The sequence below is a fragment of the Brassica napus genome, chromosome A9 (genome assembly GCF_020379485.1).
Source record: "Brassica napus cultivar Da-Ae chromosome A9, Da-Ae, whole genome shotgun sequence".
Lineage (NCBI taxonomy): Eukaryota > Viridiplantae > Streptophyta > Magnoliopsida > Brassicales > Brassicaceae > Brassica > Brassica napus.
The window spans coordinates 34314434-34333991 of record NC_063442.1 but is presented as its reverse complement, the minus strand read 5'-3'; the positions used below and the strand labels follow the sequence as shown (position 1 = coordinate 34333991).

Sequence of the window (19558 nt, the reverse complement as noted above, 5' to 3'; positions counted from 1 at the left end):
TGCGCGTGCACACACACACACATATATATATATATATATATATAATATTTTGGTAATTTTCTTTGTTGTGTATCATTTTGTGATAGAATTATTTTGTGATATTTAATAAGATTGCCAAACACACACATATATATATATATATTTGTATATTTTTGACATAAAGTGATTTTATTGTAATGACTATTTATTAATATACTCTCTCCCTTTAACAAAAAGATTAAACAATTATTGAAATGCATTTATTGTTTTATTAATTAGATTTACTAGGTCGTGGTCCGCGCTATGCGCGGATTATTGGTTTATAAAAATTTAAAATTTATGATATTGTATGAATCTTTATAAGTCGATGACAAAAAAAAATCACTCTCACTTAATACAAATTGTATCTGTTGTAATTGTTATATGTTGTTGAGGGTTGTATTTTACATAGGATACTAAGTTGGTTGACTGCATATTGAGAGTCTTGTCAAGTTTATCTATAATGTCAACGGTGTTTTTAAAGTAGAAGTGTGTTCTTGGTGTTGAGGCGAACAATGCACATATAATTGTGAAACAAATAATTAGATTGTATTTAATTTAATAAGTTTGTTTGCTATATTTTTTTATATTTTTTCAACATGTTTTAATATAAATTTAGAACCTGCGTAATAGCTTTGATTGTTACATCTAGAATTCTTAGCTAATTCATCAACCAAAGTCAGCCTATTTCTAGGGACATAACAAAAGGAAAAATCATAAGATTTGGAGCTTTCCATTATATCTTGTAACATGGAGACTCTGTGGTACGGACCTTTGGGATGGTTGTTTGACCGGTATATTGTTGCAACACATATATGATTGGTTTGCAATCACTGATGAAAGCAACTTTCTTAAAATTTAGCATCCTCATTTGCTTGACTACCATTCGCAATGCCTCTGCTTTTGGTTTTAGTGATGTGTTTGTAGCTCTGATTGAGGATGATCTTTCACAATGTGATCTCTTTTCTGCTGGAAGATTATTGATACGCATTTTCCATATTCTTCATCTTATGAAAAAAATTAGATACCAAAAAAAAAAAAAAAATCTTTTATCCTTCTTCAGACTCAACAACATATAATTTTGCGTTCTATATCATATTATCTTTATATAATTATAAGCTGACGATTGTTACAACTATAGTTCAACAAAATATTCAATTTTTATTTCTCCCCGTCATCAAAGTCATCAAAATATTCATATTATATACAAATATTTTGGTCGAAAAAAAAAATTAAAAACTTATAAATTTTTGAAATTTGTTGTTCCAAAATCAAATGTATAGAATATATAAATTTTTATTGTTGACTCAAGTATACAATTATCAATCACTTTCCTCACTCCGCCTTTTTGCTTATAATACCATTTCTTTAGTCTCTACCAGACCAGAGCTTGACACATCACCTTGACAATTATATATTGGAACAGCCAGTAAGTTTGCGATTCATCATTTAATTCATTTCCTTCTTCCTCTCTTGCTTCTTCATCAACTTAGCCAAAGCTACAGGTTTGCAGGTTCTGTAAGAATCATACCCAAACATGTGAGAAACATATTTATTCAAACAATTTTGTAGATTGTTTGTAGCACAATTGCTTCAGAATTTTTTTGTGTATGAGGTAGAATGACAACGCCATAGTTAATGTATGCGAATAACAGCAGTTACAAAATGATGATTGTCTTGCATTCCCTTTAACCAAATCTTAAACTAACTAATACAGATGTGCCCCAAACTAACCAAATCTTTTTAACGAATATTTACACATGCAAACTCAACTCATGCATGACACATGAAACTGTTAAGTGTTGTTGCTGATTTCATAGAAATTACAGAAATAGAAAAGTGTTGGTGCCTAAAGTGACTGAGATAGACCATAGACTTATTAAATGAACATCAACTGAAAAAAGGCACTTAATGAAAGAAATCTTGAATGTCTTATTAAAAAACCTTAAGAAGGAACTTAGCAACAATGTGACAGGTATACAAATAGAGCTCTAGAGATAAGATGCTAACAATTATTGCACATGCGGGTAGCACAGTTAAAAGCTCACCCGAAGGTTTCTCTGGTCTCTCACCAGATGGCACTGGAGGATACAAAGCTGGTTAACGTGTAAGACTCGACTGTTGGAACACATATACTATCGTGAGGATTTGATAATATGCTCTAGAGGCTTTAAATTATGTAAACTCAAAAAAAAAGATGTTACTAACTCTTGGTTTTGAGCTAGAGTGGAGCTAGAGCCAAACTGTGGATACTTCAAGATTGTCCAATCAAATACATGTCAAACTGATAACCTGCAAATATATAACGTTAGACAAAATTTGATTAGTTTTTATAAAAAACAATCTTCAAGCATAAGCTACTGGAATGTAAGAATATGGAGTTTCTGTGAGGCATTTTATCAAACACGTAGCCTGCTATGAATATACATATTCCATAAAAAAGAAAAGACAGCTTACAAAGATAACATGTTTTGCTCGGATTTGATTACTCTTCCTCGGCCACTCTGAACTGCTAGTGTTTTTATATTAAGCTTAATCCTGAAATGCACATTTTTAATCAACTAAACAAACAGATTCATGAAAATATTTGTAATTCAAGTGAACGATCTCGTGAATAATGTTTTTCTAAGTTCAAACTAAACAAACTGATACTGAAGAAGGAAACCCACTTGACTCCAATAATATTTTGCAGGCTATTGAATGATCTCGTGAATGCCTTTTCGGACATACGACTCAACTTAATCGCTGCATGTATTTTGAAAATAATCTACAACATGGAATAGACACGGGTGTAAGTAAAAGTAAGATACTTTAGATATACCCACAACTGAAGCTGATTCAATTGTGAATTTTTGATAGGCTGCAATTTTCAGATAGATCACATCTTTACAGATTTTACCCAGTCAAATCCAATGATAATATAGATGAAACGGAGTCAAATACCAGTGATGTCTTACAACGCCGATGATGGATGATTGAACTGAGCGTCAGAAAGGAGGCAAATTTCCTAAGCTTTTCTGACCAGAAGCTTGTTGTTAGAGAGATCATGCTTTCCAACTATGCCGGCTTTTATAGAATTGGTGAGGGGAAGCCAAATAGTTGACGGTTTTATCATTGGGGAAGAAATTAACGGGGATATTTGCTGTGATAAACGACTCCATATTGTAACGGGTGATTTCTGAGAGGAGGAAGGTTAAAGGTCTATTAGCTGCTGAGGTTAGAGTCGAGAAACTATAGAGCTTTTTTGAATGAATATTTTTGCTGTTAAGCCCAGAGTTGGAAAGACAAACAGAAACCTTTGCAAATGGGCTGCCGTAATGGTTTGGGCCCGTCAGTTAAACATCTGAGATGACTTGGCAGCTTGATTGGTGGAGAATATCTTGTCCTACATGGCACCCTTTAGAAGCTCTAAAAATAGCTGCTTTTATACAGTGGGATTTAACATATTCGAGATAAATAAAAATATCTCAAAAATCAATGTATTTACAATTAATATTAATTTTAGAATAAATATAAATTGTATTGAAATTCCAAATAACATTTTTTGTATAATAAGAAAAAATATAAAAAATAACACTCTTTTGTAAAGGTGGGGATATAATTCAGTTAGATCTTAAGATAATAAATTATGGGACCATAATTAGATCTCGCAACTACCTTTCATATCAACGTTAAAGTCTTTATTAGTTTCAGCTGTAGAACACCTCTATTACATAGTTATAACTTTTAATTAAATGATCTTTGATTCGTCTTTGGTTCAGTGATGGGTAACGAAGTCCGTCAATCATTTATATTATGTGGGTTATTCACCCTGTGGCGACTGCAACGCGTAGTTTGTGAAGGAGAAATCCAATTTTTTTTCTTTGCGACTCTACGATTGTTCACACTTGTGTTTTTCTTCTTGTTTTTAATAAAAATCAATTATTATAACTCCACTAAAGTTCGGTTGGGGATAGATTTTCAATTTTCTGCAACATCCTTTGATATGGTAGTAAACTTTGGAGTCAAAACAAATAATACCCAAATCTGAAAGATTACAAAACATCGAGGACGAAACTGCAAACATAGGGAAAGAGAAGAGAAGAACACTCCTTTCTATTTTCTTGTGTTTATATAAATAAGGAAAGAGGTGTGACAGTAGAAACAGAGCTCTGCAACTTTTCAAGTTGATACTCATATTCTGACAAGTTCAGCCACCCTCAAGTTCTACTTTTGTCTTCATTCTTGGTAACAATCATTCTTAGGGTTTTACTGTTTTTAACCAGAATCTTGAAATATTCATAGCATGGAGTTTGTACTTGGTTTATTCTGCATATTCCACTCTAAGCATGTACTCGGTTATTCATTTTTGTTAGTATTATGGAAGAAAGTGATGTGTATACGGAAGATGGAACAGTCGATATTCACAAAAATCCTGCTAATAAGAAGACAACCGGAAACTGGAAAGCTTGCCGCTTCATTCTTGGTAACAATCCTTTCATTTGTTTCCTCGATATCGTTTGCTTTATGGGTGAATAGATTTTGATCACTGTTTGTGTGTTTGTTGAATTGTTCTTTAGTCAACGTGTGCTGTGAAAGATTTGCCTACTATGGAATGAGCAAAAACCTTGTGGACTATCTTAAGAGTCGTCTGAATCAAGGCAACGCTACTGCTGCGAATAACGTCACCAATTGGTTTGGAACATGTTATATAACTCCTTTGATTGGAGCCTTTCTAGCTGATGCTTATCTTGGACGTTACTGGACTATCGCAACCTTTGTTTTCATCTATGTCTTCGTGAGTCTTATTTTTCTGCTAATGACTTATCCTTAAAATATCAAGTTTTGGGTGTGTTAATGAATGAAAGTCCCATAGTTCGGATATTTAATATGATATCAGAATCACCTAATAATAGACCAGTTTGTGGCATGAACAGAACTATCTAGTTATTGCCAACTGATTTTAAATTAGAAGTATGATAAGTCTGAATTTAACTTGGTGGAAGTAAGAGGTTTGTTTTTCTCTCTCACGCAGGGTTTGACTCTTTTGACGTTATCAGCTTCTGTTCCTGGACTTAAACCGGGTAACTGCAACAGCGATACATGTCATCCCAGTTCCGATCAGACAGCTGTTTTCTTTGTTGCGCTTTATATGATCGCTCTTGGAATAGGTGGTATAGAACCATGTGTTTCGTCCTTCGGAGCGGATCAGTTTGATGAGAATGACGAGGCCGAGAAGCTAAAGAAAAGCTCTTTCTTTAATTGGTTTTACTTCTCCGCTAACGTTGGAGCTTTTGTTGCTACGACTGTTATTTCCTGGATACAAATGAACATTGGTTGGGGATGGGGCTTTGGTGTCCCGACCGTGGCCATGGTCATTGCGGTTATGTTTTTCTTCTCGGGAAGTCGTTATTACCGACTTCAGAGACCGCAAGGGAATCCACTCACACGGATATTTCAGGTTATAGTTGCGGCCTTAAGGAAGATGAGTGTTGAGGTTCCAGAGGACAAGTCTCAGCTCTTTGAAATTGCTGATGATGCGAGTAATATCACTGGTAGCCGGAAACTAGAGCATACAGACAACTTAAAGTAAGAAACAAAAGTTTCCATGATTCCCAACTAGGCATATAAGCACATTTACCCATAACCAAACCGAATAAAAAAAAAAGGTTCGGATATGAATTACTTGAGTGGATCATATAGCTCTGGAACCGGAAAACTGAAACCAAACCGAAAACCGAACGGACCCAAATATATATAATCAAATACTTATAAATATTAACTTTATTTTAGTTTTAAAGTAATCAAATGTTTTTAAAATATTATTATAAGCCGAATTACTTTGAAATTTTTTTATCTGAATACCCTTTATCAGAATATTTAAAATTACTTGAATTATCCAATTATTTTTATCCGAAAATTTGAAAAACATGATATTTAATCCAAAAACTGAATTATCTGACTTCTGACCCGAGTTAATAAAAAAAAAGAACCGAAATGGACCCAAATATATCTCAGATTATACTAGCCGGTTCTCAATCTTGTTATCCAAACTAAACCAATTTTTTCAAATACCAGATGAATTCTATATCCCTAAAACTGAAAAACCGAAAACCAAAATAAACTAAATCGAACCAATATCCGAAATGGCAAGGCCAAATTCCATCTTTGTCCATCTTTCTTACGAGGTTCTAACATAAGTGTTGAACAAGTTAGGTTTTTCGATAAGGCAGCAGTTGAGAGTCAATCCGACAGCATCAACGACGGTGAAGTGAACCCTTGGAGACTCTGTTCGGTAACACAAGTCGAAGAGCTCAAGTGCATAATCACACTTCTTCCATTTTGGGCCTCAGGGATAGTCTTTGCCACAGTGTACAGCCAACTGAACACATTGTTCGTCTTACAAGGAAACACAATGGACCAACACATGGGGAAACACTTCGAAATCCCATCAGATTCCCTTTCGCTTTTCACCACGGTCAGTGTGCTCTTCTGTACTCTTGTCTACGACCAGTTCATTGTCCCCTTCGCAAGAAAGTTCACACGTCAAGAGCGTGGCTTCACTCAGATTCAACGTATGGGAATAGGTCTCGTGATCTCAATCTTTGCCATGATCACTGCAGGAGTCTTGGAGGTCGTTAGGCTCGACTACGTCAAAACTCACAACGCATACGACGCGAAAAAGATTCCCATTTCGATTTTTTGGCAGATACCTCAGTATTTACTAGTTGGGTGCGTAGAAGTTTTCACTTTTATAGGCCAGCTTGAGTTTTTCTATGACCAGGCGCCTGAGGCGATGATAAGTCTCTGCTCGGCTTTGTCTTTGACAACTAAAGCGCTTGGGAACTACTTGAGCACGGTTCTTGTGACGGTTGTGATGAAAATGACGAAGAAAAAGGGCAAACCGGGGTGGATACCGGATAACTTGAACCGGGGTCATCTGGATTACTTTTTCTATTTGCTGGCAGCTCTTAGTTTCCTCAACTTCTTAGTGTACCTCTGGATTTCTAAACGCTACAAGTACAAGAAAGCTATAGGTCGAGCACATTGATGAAATAGACTGGATGCCAAGAGATTTGGTCTTGTGATTCTTCACAGGGTTATGTAGACAATGAATATATGTAAAGGATAGATTAGTCAGTACTTAATCCCTAATCACCTCACATATACTCTCTATATATATATTGTAGTCACTTCCTATAATAAGATTAAGCCATATCCTCTATAGTGATTTAGATTTTGGTTCAAAACTTCAAAAGTATTTGCTTGTGATTTGTAAATGTAATACACATGATTTGGGTTTTGTTGATTGTTTTTTTTTTGATGGTTCCTGAATAGTACTATCACTTGTCTGTTAAATGTTTATTTGATTTTAAAAAGCTTGGAACTTTGGATAGTGGAGTTGAATAGTTAGAAAGAAATCCATGTTTTATTTTGCTTTGCTTTGCACACTTGTTGAAGTCAATTACTTTTACATACACTTGGCAGACACACACACACACACACACTATAATGGCATCTGATTTTTAATTAAACCAGATGAAATGATGAATGGCCCAAGATTTGGTTAGCAGCAAATGGTTCTTGACAGAAACAATAAATGTATTTCGATAATATAAGCTGTCAAATTTTTTCTAAAGCATTTCTAGATATGCTATCATCATATATCAGAAACCAAAATATCACATACTAAGTTGAAAGTGTAAAAAAAGTAAAAGCATTAAATTACTCAAGTCAAATCCAAGAATTTAAATTTAATTTATTGTAGCTTAACAAGGAGAACAATTTCGTTAAAAAAAAATCATGACACATGTGTAATGACGTGGGGGAAACATTTTAATATAAAAGGATAATGAAAAAAGGGTGTGTGTAAATATTTTATTTCCAACTTCCCATCTCCTCCCATTTCTTCTGCTTGCCTTCCTAATTGCTTCAAGGCAAAGACTTTCGCATCGCTCCACATATATATATCGTCACGGATTCTTAAAGGAGATTAGGGTTTTGATTTTGAATCTTGATCGACCATGGAGCGACCGAGCAACGGAGGAATCTTGTACCACGAGGTTCAGGAAGCCAATCTCTGCGCCGTTCACTGCGTCAACACCGTGCTCCAGGGTCCTTTCTTCTCCGAATTCGATTTGGCTGCCGTCGCCTCCGATCTCGACGGGAAGGAGCGCCAGGTCATGCTCGAAGGCGCCGCCGCAGGAACCTTTTCCGCCGGCGATTTCTTCTCTGAGGAGTCTCACAACGTTTCCCTCGGCGGCGATTTCAGTATCCAGGTACAATTGCCATTTCTTGAATGCACAAGTTTAAAGATTCGAACTTTTATAGCTAAGTGCTACAGATCGGATCAATTTGATTACAAAGTTAGTGAATTGAGATTAGTAATGGGGCTAAGATTGACTTTATGTTTGTATCTGTTACGCACTCGCCTGTTTGATCATGATTGTCTCGTGTCAGAACTTGAAAGCTAGTAGCTTGATTAGTCTGCTTTGACACGTGTCAGTTCTGCTTGCAAGTTTTGTGTGTTGTTTAAGTGCACAAGAATCTGAAATGGAAAACTTTTGAATGCGTATCTCTGCGATCTTGAAGATGAATACACCAATTTAAGTGCTACAGATCGAATCAATTTGATAATAAATATAGTGAATTGAGATTAGTAATGATGCATTCTCCGACTTTATGTTTGTATATCTTTGACTCACTTCGAGTCTGATCATGATTGTTTCTTGTAACATGTATCTTATCATCTGTTGTTCCTGTATAAGCTTGAAAGGTAGTAGCTTGATTAGTCTGCTGAGACATGAGTCAGTTTTGCTTGCAAGTTTTGTGTGTAGAAGATTTACATACCATTTATAATAAATAAACGTACAAGGATAGAAGCATTTTTTGCAGGTTTTTAGTTATCTGTGTAGTGTGTAAAGCTTCAGACTTTTCACTGAGGAAGCTTTGTATTTTTGATTAACAGGTCTTGCAAAAGGCTTTGGAAGTGTGGAACTTACAAGTGATCCCTCTCAATTGCCGCGATGCAGAGCCTGCGCAGATAGACCCCGAGCTTGAAAACGCATTCATCTGCCACTTGCACGACCACTGGTTCTGCATAAGGAAAGTGAACGGAGAATGGTATAACTTCGACAGCCTTCTCGCCGCACCGCAACACCTGTCGAAATTCTACCTCTCTGCGTTTCTCGACTCTCTCAGAGGCTCAGGATGGAGCATCTTCATTGTGAAAGGAAACTTCCCGCAGGAGTGTCCCCTGTCTTCTTCTGAGGCTTCAAACGGTTTTGGTCAGTGGCTTTCTCCTGAAGACGCAGAGAGGCTGTTAAAGACCACGGGAGCAGTGCGGAGGAGTTCTCCTTCTTCTGCCAGTGGAAACAGAACTAGTGATAATGTTGATCAACAGAGACCATACGAGGCATTGTCGAGGGAGGAAGTGAGGGCTTTTTCGGAGATGGAGGATGATGACTTGAAGGCAGCGATTGCAGCGAGTTTGCTGGATGCTTGTGCGGCTGGTGCTAATCCTGGAGCTGTTGGGTCTTCTTCTCAAAAGGAATCTGAGAAACAAAAGTAGCTGAGAAAATAGAGAACCAAAGGCTTTTCATTGATGTGGGTGAAGGAACACTTACTTTGATTCTGTTTTTGTTTTTGTTGTCTAAATATTTTACATACAGAACATAGAAAGCTTTACATCGACAGAAACCAAAGGGCTTGTGATATGGTGTTTTGTTTGAGTTCTTTTTTTTTTGGTAAAACAACCCATCTTTAATTCTGAAAATCTTAAATACTGAAATGGTAAATGTTTCAAATATTTGTTTATATATTCATTTAAGAAAATTAAAATAAAATAGATAAATATTTTTTTTTTCTGCTTCATGATATGTGTTAAATACTTAAATACTGCTTTCGTAAGTTTATTTTTTGCTTCAATACTTTTACAAACTGTAATTGATTTTGACAAAATAATAAATAGACTAGAAGGGATAATACTTTTAGTTAAACAATAAATGTTTCAAAAGTTTGTTTATATTGATCATTTAAGAAAATGAATGAAGCTTCTTCTCGGCTTAGCTTGAAGAACCAAAAATTAAAAAAAAACCCTATTTCTTCGATTTATCGCTCAAAACCTAGTTACCCCCTTCTTCTTCTTCTTCTCCTTGAAAGAGAGAGAGAGAGATGACTTCTCACATACCTATGGTGATCCCTAAGCCGGAGCCAGTCACTGATTCCTCCCCACAAACTCCGATTCCACCCTCATCCTTCTTCAATTTCAACACCACCACCACCCAATCTCCCCTCGAACCTAACTTGTACACCGAGTTCACCAACGTCGCCGAGACTTTCCGCTCCGCCTTCGCACAGCGCCTCAAACGCCACGAGGACGTCACGGTCCTCGATTCCCTAACCGGCGCCATCGTACCCGTTCCCGAGGAGCAAGATCCGGATCCGGATCCGGTCAGTTACCCTTCGCAGTCCCTCAAGCCGCGTAAACCTCAGGAGCGCTCGTCTGAGCTCGTGAGGATCACCGACGTCGGCCCCGAGGGAGAGAGGCAGTTCCGGGAAGTGGTGAGGAAGACGAGGATGATCTACGATTCTCTTCGGATCTTCTTGATCCTCGAGGAGACTCGTGAAGAGCTCGGAAGGAGGAGAGGCAGGCCCGATAGCAAAGCCGCCTCGATGATGAAAGAGCGTTTCCTTTGGCTTAATCGGGACAAACGCATCGTCGGTTCGATCCCCGGCGTCCAGGTCGGAGACATCTTCTTCTTCAGGCTCGAGCTCTGCGTCATGGGGTTGCACGGACAGACGCAGGCTGGGATTGACTATCTCATTGGCTCCCGCAGCTCTAACGGAGAGCCGATCGCCACCAGCGTGATTGTCTCAGGTGAATTTAAACCGGTTCAGTCAGATTCCGGTTTAGTTAGATTAATTATGGTTTAGTTTTCTTTTGAGCTGAATAACAAACTTTCTATTGATTGATTTGATTTGAATTCAGGTGGTTATGAGGATGATGATGATCAAGGGGATGTGATTATCTACACGGGACATGGAGGGCAGGACAAGCTCGGGAGGCAGGCTGAGCATCAGAAGCTCGAAGGTGGGAATCTCGCTATGGAGAGGAGTATGTACTACGGGATCGAAGTGAGAGTCGTTAGAGGTTTTAAGTACGAGAACGCTGTTTCTAGCAAGGTTTATGTTTATGATGGGCTGTTTAGGATCGTTGATTCTTGGTTCGATGTGGGGAAGTCCGGGTTCGGTGTTTTTAAATTTAGGCTGGAGAGGATCGGAGGGCAGGTGGAGATGGGGACGTCGGTGTTGAAGTTCGCCAAGACGCTTAAAACCAACCCTTTGTCTGTGAGACCGAGCGGGTACATCAGCTTCGATATCTCCAACAGGAAGGAGAACGCTCCTGTGTATTTGTTCAACGACGTTGATGACGATCAGGAGCCGTTGTACTATGAGTATCTCGCCACTACTTCTTTCCCTCGCGGCATATTGGGTGGTAGTAATGGTGATAATGCGAGTGGATGCGAATGTGTCAGCGGTTGTAGCAGCGGCTGCATCTGCGAGAGGAAGAACGGTGGCGAGTTTGCTTATGATTACAACGGGAATTTGATAAGAATGAGGCCGTTGGTGCATGAGTGTGGACCGGGGTGTAAGTGCCCTCCGACGTGTCGGAACCGCGTGACGCAGAAGGGGTTGAGGAGTAGACTCGAGGTGTTTAGGTCGGTGGAGACTGGCTGGGGGGTTCGGTGTTTGGATATATTGCACGCTGGCGCTTTTATTTGCGAGTATGTTGGGGTTGCTTTGACGAGGGAGCAAGCCAACATTCTGACAATGAACGGCGATACTTTGGTGTACCCTGCTCGGTTTTGTTCTGATAGGTGGAAAGATTGGGGAGATTTGTCTCAGGTGTTTCCGGATTACGAGCGGCCTTCGTATCCTCAGATCCCTCCTGTTGATTATGCGATGGATGTTTCAAAGTTGAGGAACGTTGCTTGTTACATAAGCCACAGTAATGATTCGAATGTGATTGTACAGTTGGTACTGCATGATCACAACAATCTGATGTTCCCTCGTGTTATGCTTTTCGCTGCTGAGAACATTCCGCCCATGACTGAGCTCAGCCTTGATTATGGAGTCTCTGATGATGAATGGAGCCCCAAGCTCGCCATTTGTAATTAAAACTACCAGGCCACCGCCGCAGCCTTATTTTTTCCCAGGTAAAAACACAAAGTTAACGGGTTAGTAAATTTCACAAATGAAGCTTGTAGTAAAAAAGGGATCATAGGTTGTGACATGTTGCAGGTTGTATCACGTTATAAATGTGCGTAAACTTGGTCTCTGATTTCATTTAACAACTGTCTTGGCTTGAATGTGATTATAATCTTTGTTTGTCAGTGAGTTTCTTCTGTTTTTGCTTGATGAGTCCTATTTGTTTTTAATCTGATGCCGTTATTGATTTGGTTTCTTGCAGATTGTAATCAAAGTCATGGTAAAAAAATCGTTTTAGTCTTTGTTCTTGGTTGGTCGCATGAAGTAAGAAGATGAAAGCAGTTTGTGGCAGAATCAAGGTTTGATAGAGACTCCATTCCTCCCATTTGTGTACGTTTTGATGTTGTTTTGTGTGTGTTTGCACAATTTGGGAGTCGAATGTTTTTTCGGGGTATTAGTGTACAAAACTCATAAGGATGTTTCTTTGTCTGTATCGGTTGGCTCTTGACATGTCTATGAAGTGAAGTGAAACAATATTATCCTTCTTGTCTCTCTCAAAGTATATAAGAATGCTGCTTTATTGATGTGGGTGAAGGAACTTTCACTTGTTTTTGTTTTTGATGCCAACAAATTTGCATACAGAACGTAGACGCTTTACATGGACAGAAACCAAACGGTTTGTGATATGGTGTTTTGTTTTTACTTCTTTTTTTTGGTAAATCAAACCATCTTTACTTCTAAAAAACTTAAATTGAGAGATCAAACACCAATCCACACTCCAAATTCAGCTTCCGCTAATATATTGGTCATATTTGTCCATGTATTGTAAATCTCTCTCTCTCAAGAGTCTCGACTCTATAACTTTTTTCTCCTAATGAAATCTGTTGAGGAAGAAGAATGTATAATAGAGTCATGGATGGTATTTGAGAGTTTTGCTTACACAATTTTCACTTTTCCTCAGGTCCAAATCCAGCATCCCTTCATTAAATACTGAAACGGTAAATGTTTCAAATATTTGTTTATGTAATCATTTAAGAAAATTAAGATAAAATAGATTAATAGTACTTTTTTTCTTCTGTTGTTTTGAATTCAGTATTTTTTTGGTCAATATTTTTTAGTTAAACAATTAAATGATTTTGACAAAATTAATAGATTATACAAACTTTGATAATACCGACCATTTTGTACAGTTGTTAAAAATATGGTAGAAGGGTTAACACTTTTAGGCTGGAAGGTGATAGATAATACATCAAGAGGCCAACATATATTTTCTCTTTTCTTAACAGATCATATAATAGCTTTGAAGAATTATTAGTTTATATATTCAAAGTTGATGTGGTGATGACCCAACTTTAGTCTCATCACCTTTTTTGTTTTTCTTTACTCTCTTCTTCTGATTCATGCCGTTCTTTCGTTTTGAGACTTTGTGATTCATCTGCACTTGATGATCTGTTTCTGACATAATATCTTGGAGACTTTTGGGATCTGAGAAAAACTAAATCCAAGTTGGAGTCCTGTTGCTGATTTTTCTTCTCAAATGGGAATGGGTTCTTCTTTGGAAAAGCTGTTCAAACGAGAGAGGACTGTACATGAGATTCTGGGAGGTGGCATTGGTGAGTGAATCCATATATCATTACCAAAACCATCATAGAAGCTAAGTGGTCTCTCACTTGTGTAACGTTTCTTTTTCCTTGTTATGAAATGAATCTGCAGTTGCAGATGTAATGCTGTGGAGGAAGAAGAATGTGAGTGTTGGTATAGTCACAGTAACAATAGGATCATGGATGGTGTTTGAGACATTTTCTTATACCATCCTCACTCTTCTTTCAAGTGTTCTTCTCCTCTTGCTCTCTATTTTTTTCCTCTGGTCCAAATCTGCATCCATCCTCAACAGGTAAAACCAAAAATGTCTCTGCCAAGAGATCCAACTGTAATTAAAATATTTTTCTTTTATAATTTATTGTTTATATATCCCTTGGGCTCTTAGGCCGTCACCGCCATTAACAGAGTGTCAAGTAAGTGAAGAAATGGCTGAAGAAGCTTCCAAGTTTTTGCGCATCCATGTGAATAAACTACTACAAGTATCGTATGACATTGCAATGGGAAGAGACGCAGAGTTGTTTATCAGAGTAGCAGTCTATCTGTTTCTCATAGCATTCATTGGAAGCCTCATGGATTTTCAAACACTCTGCCACACTGGTAAGTTAATATCTCTCGTAGACTTGAACTGGTTTAACCTGGAAGATTCATTAAACCGTGGCTGTTGGTTTTGGTTATTTTGTCAGGGGTTTTGGTGGTGATGGCAGTTCCAGCTTTCTATGAGAGATACGAAGATTGCATAGATGGATCTATAGTGCTCATCTACAACAAAGCTAAAGAGCTTTACCTGAGATTCAAGATATGGGCGTATCCGGAACATAAGAAACTGAGCTGAGACTCTCTCCGTCTCTATTTCTCTCTTCTTCAGGAGTTTTTTTTTGGTTCCTCAGTTTTGTGCTAGGGAAGAAATTGTATCTTTTTGATAAATGTTTGAACGGTACAGTCAATATATGAGCAACCCACATAAATTTATTGCATAAGTTTTGCTTGAAAACAACGTCTATCCCGAAAACAATATTCAATGAAGTTTTGGCCTCTCTCGACCACCGAAATTAAGAAGAAAACAGTGTTGCTCTTATTCTCTCTCTGCTTAAAACTTTTGTTTCTCAGTGTTTCTTGGACGAATCTAGTTCTCGGACGTACTTCTTTGCCTGGATCAAAGTATTAAGAACAGTGATTAGAAAAAGAGAGAGGTCCCGTTATTGAGTTGATACAGTAAAAGTTGCATTAGGCCATTTACCTGTTCGAGGGTCAAAAACATGATGACGTTCCATGAGCCAAGGCGTCCAAAGTTGGGGATGAAACCCTTGTAAAATGCCATAGGACCCTGTCAAGGAAAACAAAACTCAAAGAGTTATGAACTTTCTCTGGGGTTATGTTATTTCAAGACAGAACACAGAAGAAGAGTTTGCTTACATCCGCCTTCAAAGTTTTCACGAAGCAGTCAATAGTGCCTTTGTAAGAAGGATCTCCCATCATTCTTGACTTAACCTGTGCCATACAACAAGTTTCAAAGAAGAAAATCAGGAAGCATAGAGGATAAAACTCATGGTCTAATTTCTTGTGTAGATATCATACCACGTCAACAGGGGAACCAATGCAGACAGCAAAGAATCCTGCTCCCAGTCCAGATAGAATGTGTGTGACAATGTTATCAGTGAAACCTGGAATCTTCAAGATTGTCTGAAACACGAACGTTGGTTAATATATCAGGTCCTTTAGTTAGACAACAGAGGCAGGGGTAATAGTTTGTTTCATACCTGTTTCACTTGATCGTAACTCGCTAGTTCAGCGGCATTGATGATTGCGTTTCTTGCCACGTTAGGTCCAAGACCGGTCCAAAGAGCTCGGACTCCTTCCTGTCAGAGTAAAATTAAATAGATATGAAGCAGAGTTTAGGCAAACTTATACATAACCCCAACTTCCATGGCGGGGTAAATACCTGTCTAACAATAGTTGAATACGCATTCAACGATCCAGTATACCGTTTTGGCACCCCTGCAGGTAGTTTCCCTTCAGCCTGAAGTCTAACCTTCACAAGATCTGTGGGATTAGCTACCATGATACCCAGCGCACCTAAGAGTTACACAACAACAACAACGATAACAAGCCAGTTAAATTATAAAGATGGAAAGATAAACCATTTCAGTTAAGACTAGGCTCACCTGTTGTCAAACCAGCAAGGATTTTCTTGCTCAATGGAACATCACCAACATGGTCTTTCCCAACGTACAAATTTTTGACCTGAGTAAAACAACAACTTTGGTTAAGCATTACGACGACTAGCACATTGTCTAGAGCCAGAAAGAAGCAGTTTTGAAACTCACCGGCTCATACATTCCGATCCTAAGACCACCAAACAGGCACTGACGATGCAATCCGGGAACAACACCTTTCCACAGGGAACGAAGACCTTCTTCCCTTGCAATGGTACCAACAGTTCCCAACAATCCCCGATACTTAGGCAGAGTGACATCTCCAGCTATGGCAGACTTTTGAAGCTGAAGCCTAACCTTGGCAGTGTCCAACGGAATCGTACACACCTGATCCAATTGCATATGAAATCTCAGAGACAGTTTTACATTGCATTATTAACAAAATCGATTCCATCACGAAACTGCATATTCCTTTCGCAAGAATCATATCAAAAAGCATGATTAAAATCGTGAAACACTGCAATCAAAACTCTAACAACTCAATCCTAGCAACAGATCTGACCGGTTAATGGAATATTCTCCTTCCGATTGTTGGAATCGAATCGATTCCATCGAATCGAAACATGAGCACATGATCAGGAGAAACAGTATATAGAATATAGTAACATGATGCTCAACCTAAACTGAATTTTCATGGAAAATTCGCAACACAGAAGTATCTGAGGAAGCAGCAACACACAGCTAAGCGGAGGAGATTGTTTGCGTTGCATTATAAACAAAATCGATTCCATCGTGAAATTTCATATTCCTTTCACAAGAATCATATCCACAGCATAATTAAGATCGTCAAACAGTACAATCAAAACGCTAGAACTCCTTCATAGCAACAGATCTGACTGTTTAACACAATCGAGATGGAATATTCTCGATTCAGATTGTAGAAAACGAATCAGTTCCATCGAAACTAAACATGAGAATATCATCTGGAGAAACGGTTTATAGAATCTAATAAGCTATACGATGGGAAAACGAAGATCAACAACCTGATCAGAATTTTCATGGAAAATTCGCAATACATTTGCACGATCGAATCGAAGCATATTCAGAAATCTAAAACGCATGGAAAATTCTCGGAAAGTACCTCGCCGACGCAGGCAGCGAAGGCACTGCAGGCGAAAGTTTTGGGCAGCGAAAGGTCGGATTTGCTATCAGCTACCATCTTCGACGATCCAGAAAGATACGAGAGGGAGTTAAGAGTTTCGAATCTCGGGAAGAGCGACGACGGCTACGCAACGCAACTTGGCGTGGAGAGTTTCAGTTAGAAAAGATCGTCTCTCTCTCGTTCGCTCTGCTACGAAATGAACAAAAGGTAATAATGGGCGGCCCACTTTAGCAGCGCTTTATATATATATTAATATATTTGCAGGTGTGTGTCACACTAATCATCCACTAAGATTTGATTAGTCGCTGTGATTTTTTTTTCTAACACGTCAGATAAATGCTGACACCACGCCACGCTAAATTAAGATTTATCACTCTTAATTATCCTCGAATTTGATATTGGTTTATATATTTTTATTGATTTAGAAATTCATATAATATTTATAAATCCAATTAAAATATACAAATTTTTAAATTTTCTCGGATTAGTATTTACAAATCCGGAGGTTTTCCTTCGGATTTGAGCATTTGTATTTTTTCACAAAAAAATCCATGCAAATCCATTCAAATACATTATGAAATCAAATATATTAGTAAATCCGTATGATTGAATAACACTTGATTTGAATTAAAATTTATGAATCATTAAACGAATAACACTTGATTTGAATTAGAATTTATGAATCATTAAACGAATAACACATGATTTCAATACATATTTTAAAATCATAGAACCAATAACACTATATTTAGTTTGGATTTTCAAATCCATCAAAATACACCAACCAATAACCCCCACTTAGCCGGTATTTAAGTCTTCTGAATACCTCGTTTATTTTCCTTGTAATTTATCAAATCTCCACATGTTTCATTCAAAAAGAAGAATTATATTTGTATGAAAATTTTGTCGAAATTATTTGTTATTCATATCTATGTTCCTCGTTTTTATATGTTTATACATTACATATTTTACTATATTCATATATATATATATATATATATATATATATATACGGAAAGCAACACATAAGTTTGCTATACCATGATGTAAAAAAAAAAAAAGTTTGCTATACCATATGCTGTGTGTTACATGCTAGACAGGTAACACATAGGCAGAAATTAATTTTTTAATTTATGGGAAAATTTTGTATATTAACATGTGTAATGTTCATCCTTATATCACAAACTCCAGTGGTTTCATTAGTTTAACAATCGTGAAATTGCCATTGGATTGAATATTTGTTATAGGTCAAATATTGAAAGTCAATGGTTATACTTATAGTATAGCACTGTGCATCGAAATGTATTATTGTATGATTCAACTTTGAATGTTAGTGTCATTATCGTGATAACATGTGGACGATCATATATGTTATTCTCACTTCTATTATGATACATGTGTTGTGAGGTGTAAAATGATTAAAGCCAGACTAGCCAGTGTTGTAAGGGATTAGAGAGAGAGTAGATACCAAACATTGTGTGCTTTGATTTTATGGATTCATGAATTTGGTCAAATCTTTGTAGCCATCGAGATTTGACAAGAAAGGAGTTATTGTACTCTTTGTAGCCATCGATGTTGAACTTCAAAGGATGCAGTTGTTCTCTCTTAGGCTCTCTCTTTCTCTTTCGCTTGATCTTGGTTTGCAAGAGAAGAAAAGAAACACTCAACTTATCCGGTGTTCATCTTGATTCTCAAATTAAAAAAAAAAAAAAACTATACTCACCAGAGGTAGAATACTTATGACGATGCATTAAATTTCGGTGATTCGGAAGACCTGAGCTACCGTCTTTTACAACGGTTCTTTACTCTTTCTTGCTGAGCCCTTGTGAGTTGTGACTCTATTTGCTTAACCTTTCTTACCTAACACAGCTTAAGGTTTAGATCTACCGAATCAATTGGCTGATAAACGAAAGAGCACGCACACATACATATACATGTGTGACTACCGAGTAAAGTAACTAAACCAAATTTGAACCAAATCCTACTAGTTAAACCGTTTAAATAACCGAACACTCTATTTCATCTAAATGTTAGTCTTTGTTCACCATCTTGACTACAACCTTCAATATTCGAGACGAATCGTATTCTGTTGAGGAAACTGTGGTGGACTAGGATTAAGAAGTTTCACTTTGCTTCTTATGTGTGTATGATGACCATTTATATAACCAATCGATAATTTAGTAAAACTAAAACAGAAATTTTACTAGTCTCTGAAAAATATTGAACAATAGTTCGTTAAAAAAATTTAAAAAGATTTTTTTTTATTTCTCACCAAAGTTAGATTTTTTTCTTTAGAAAATCCTTTCAAATATAAAGAAATGGAATATAATAGAATCTATATGTTAATAATTCAATTAAGATATTGATCGGTAGAATTGATGACAAAGAAGTAGTTGTATAATATCTATCTATACTATTATTTGCGAAGTAAATT

The 19558-nt window shown here is 37.2% G+C and overlaps 5 protein-coding genes and 1 long non-coding RNA gene across 6 annotated transcripts; 4 read left to right on the top strand and 2 right to left on the bottom strand.

Annotated features, from left to right (window-relative positions):
* Positions 1-1156: 1156 nt before the first annotated feature.
* Positions 1157-3205, bottom strand: LOC106414123. Its single transcript, XR_001282775.3, has 6 exons — positions 2962-3205; positions 2688-2785; positions 2476-2556; positions 2227-2310; positions 2067-2136; positions 1157-1534 (listed from the first exon to the last, which is right to left on the bottom strand). It is a non-coding gene; the product is annotated as an uncharacterized LOC106414123 (long non-coding RNA).
* Positions 3206-3760: 555 nt separating this feature from the next.
* LOC106412425 (protein NRT1/ PTR FAMILY 8.1-like) lies at positions 3761-7304 on the top strand. The gene is made up of 5 exons (XM_013853346.3): positions 3761-4245; positions 4374-4483; positions 4578-4795; positions 5033-5586; positions 6214-7304. Exons 2-5 carry the CDS (start codon positions 4378-4380, stop codon positions 7046-7048), a joined length of 1713 nt encoding a protein of 570 aa, XP_013708800.1. The 5' UTR covers positions 3761-4245; positions 4374-4377; the 3' UTR covers positions 7049-7304.
* Positions 7305-7871: 567 nt separating this feature from the next.
* Positions 7872-9805, top strand: LOC106411806 (ataxin-3 homolog). The gene is made up of 2 exons (XM_013852640.3): positions 7872-8276; positions 8966-9805. Exons 1-2 carry the CDS (start codon positions 8022-8024, stop codon positions 9566-9568), a joined length of 858 nt encoding a protein of 285 aa, XP_013708094.1. The 5' UTR covers positions 7872-8021; the 3' UTR covers positions 9569-9805.
* Positions 9806-10035: 230 nt separating this feature from the next.
* LOC106414948 (histone-lysine N-methyltransferase family member SUVH9) lies at positions 10036-12791 on the top strand. Its single transcript, XM_013855538.3, has 3 exons — positions 10036-10876; positions 10988-12215; positions 12470-12791. Exons 1-2 carry the CDS (start codon positions 10171-10173, stop codon positions 12175-12177), a joined length of 1896 nt encoding a protein of 631 aa, XP_013710992.1. The 5' UTR covers positions 10036-10170; the 3' UTR covers positions 12178-12215; positions 12470-12791.
* A 145-nt stretch (positions 12792-12936) lies between these two features.
* Positions 12937-14781, top strand: LOC106411671 (reticulon-like protein B12). The gene is made up of 4 exons (XM_013852477.3): positions 12937-13820; positions 13921-14101; positions 14195-14406; positions 14493-14781. Exons 1-4 carry the CDS (start codon positions 13745-13747, stop codon positions 14639-14641), a joined length of 618 nt encoding a protein of 205 aa, XP_013707931.1. The 5' UTR covers positions 12937-13744; the 3' UTR covers positions 14642-14781.
* Positions 14756-17359, bottom strand: LOC106411669 (mitochondrial uncoupling protein 1-like). Its single transcript, XM_013852476.3, has 9 exons — positions 17104-17359; positions 16134-16349; positions 15972-16050; positions 15749-15882; positions 15567-15665; positions 15385-15489; positions 15223-15297; positions 15047-15133; positions 14756-14957 (listed from the first exon to the last, which is right to left on the bottom strand). The coding sequence occupies exons 1-9, from the start codon at positions 17179-17181 to the stop codon at positions 14913-14915; spliced, it is 918 nt and encodes a 305-aa protein (XP_013707930.1). The 5' UTR covers positions 17182-17359; the 3' UTR covers positions 14756-14912.
* Between the last annotated feature and the right edge of the window lie 2199 nt (positions 17360-19558).

Bases quoted from the DNA above. Each gene is read 5' to 3' on its own strand.
- LOC106412425 (XM_013853346.3), top strand. From the start codon at position 4,378: ATGGAAGAAAGTGATGTGTATACGGAAGATGGAACAGTCGATATTCAC. The intron at 4,484-4,577 runs GTAACAATCCTT...ATTGTTCTTTAG, and splicing joins AGCTTGCCGCTTCATTCTTG to TCAACGTGTGCTGTGAAAGA. The intron at 4,796-5,032 runs GTGAGTCTTATT...TCTCTCACGCAG, and splicing joins TTGTTTTCATCTATGTCTTC to GGTTTGACTCTTTTGACGTT.
- LOC106411806 (XM_013852640.3), top strand. From the start codon at position 8,022: ATGGAGCGACCGAGCAACGGAGGAATCTTGTACCACGAGGTTCAGGAA. The intron at 8,277-8,965 runs GTACAATTGCCA...TTTGATTAACAG, and splicing joins GCGGCGATTTCAGTATCCAG to GTCTTGCAAAAGGCTTTGGA.
- LOC106414948 (XM_013855538.3), top strand. From the start codon at position 10,171: ATGACTTCTCACATACCTATGGTGATCCCTAAGCCGGAGCCAGTCACT. The intron at 10,877-10,987 runs GTGAATTTAAAC...ATTTGAATTCAG, and splicing joins CACCAGCGTGATTGTCTCAG to GTGGTTATGAGGATGATGAT.
- LOC106411671 (XM_013852477.3), top strand. From the start codon at position 13,745: ATGGGAATGGGTTCTTCTTTGGAAAAGCTGTTCAAACGAGAGAGGACT. The intron at 13,821-13,920 runs GTGAGTGAATCC...ATGAATCTGCAG, and splicing joins GATTCTGGGAGGTGGCATTG to TTGCAGATGTAATGCTGTGG. The intron at 14,407-14,492 runs GTAAGTTAATAT...TTATTTTGTCAG, and splicing joins TCAAACACTCTGCCACACTG to GGGTTTTGGTGGTGATGGCA.
- LOC106411669 (XM_013852476.3), bottom strand. From the start codon at position 17,181: ATGGTAGCTGATAGCAAATCCGACCTTTCGCTGCCCAAAACTTTCGCC. The intron at 15,490-15,566 runs GTATGAAACAAA...TTCGTGTTTCAG, and splicing joins GTTACGATCAAGTGAAACAG to ACAATCTTGAAGATTCCAGG. The intron at 14,958-15,046 runs GTAAATGGCCTA...ACTTTGATCCAG, and splicing joins TGTTTTTGACCCTCGAACAG to GCAAAGAAGTACGTCCGAGA.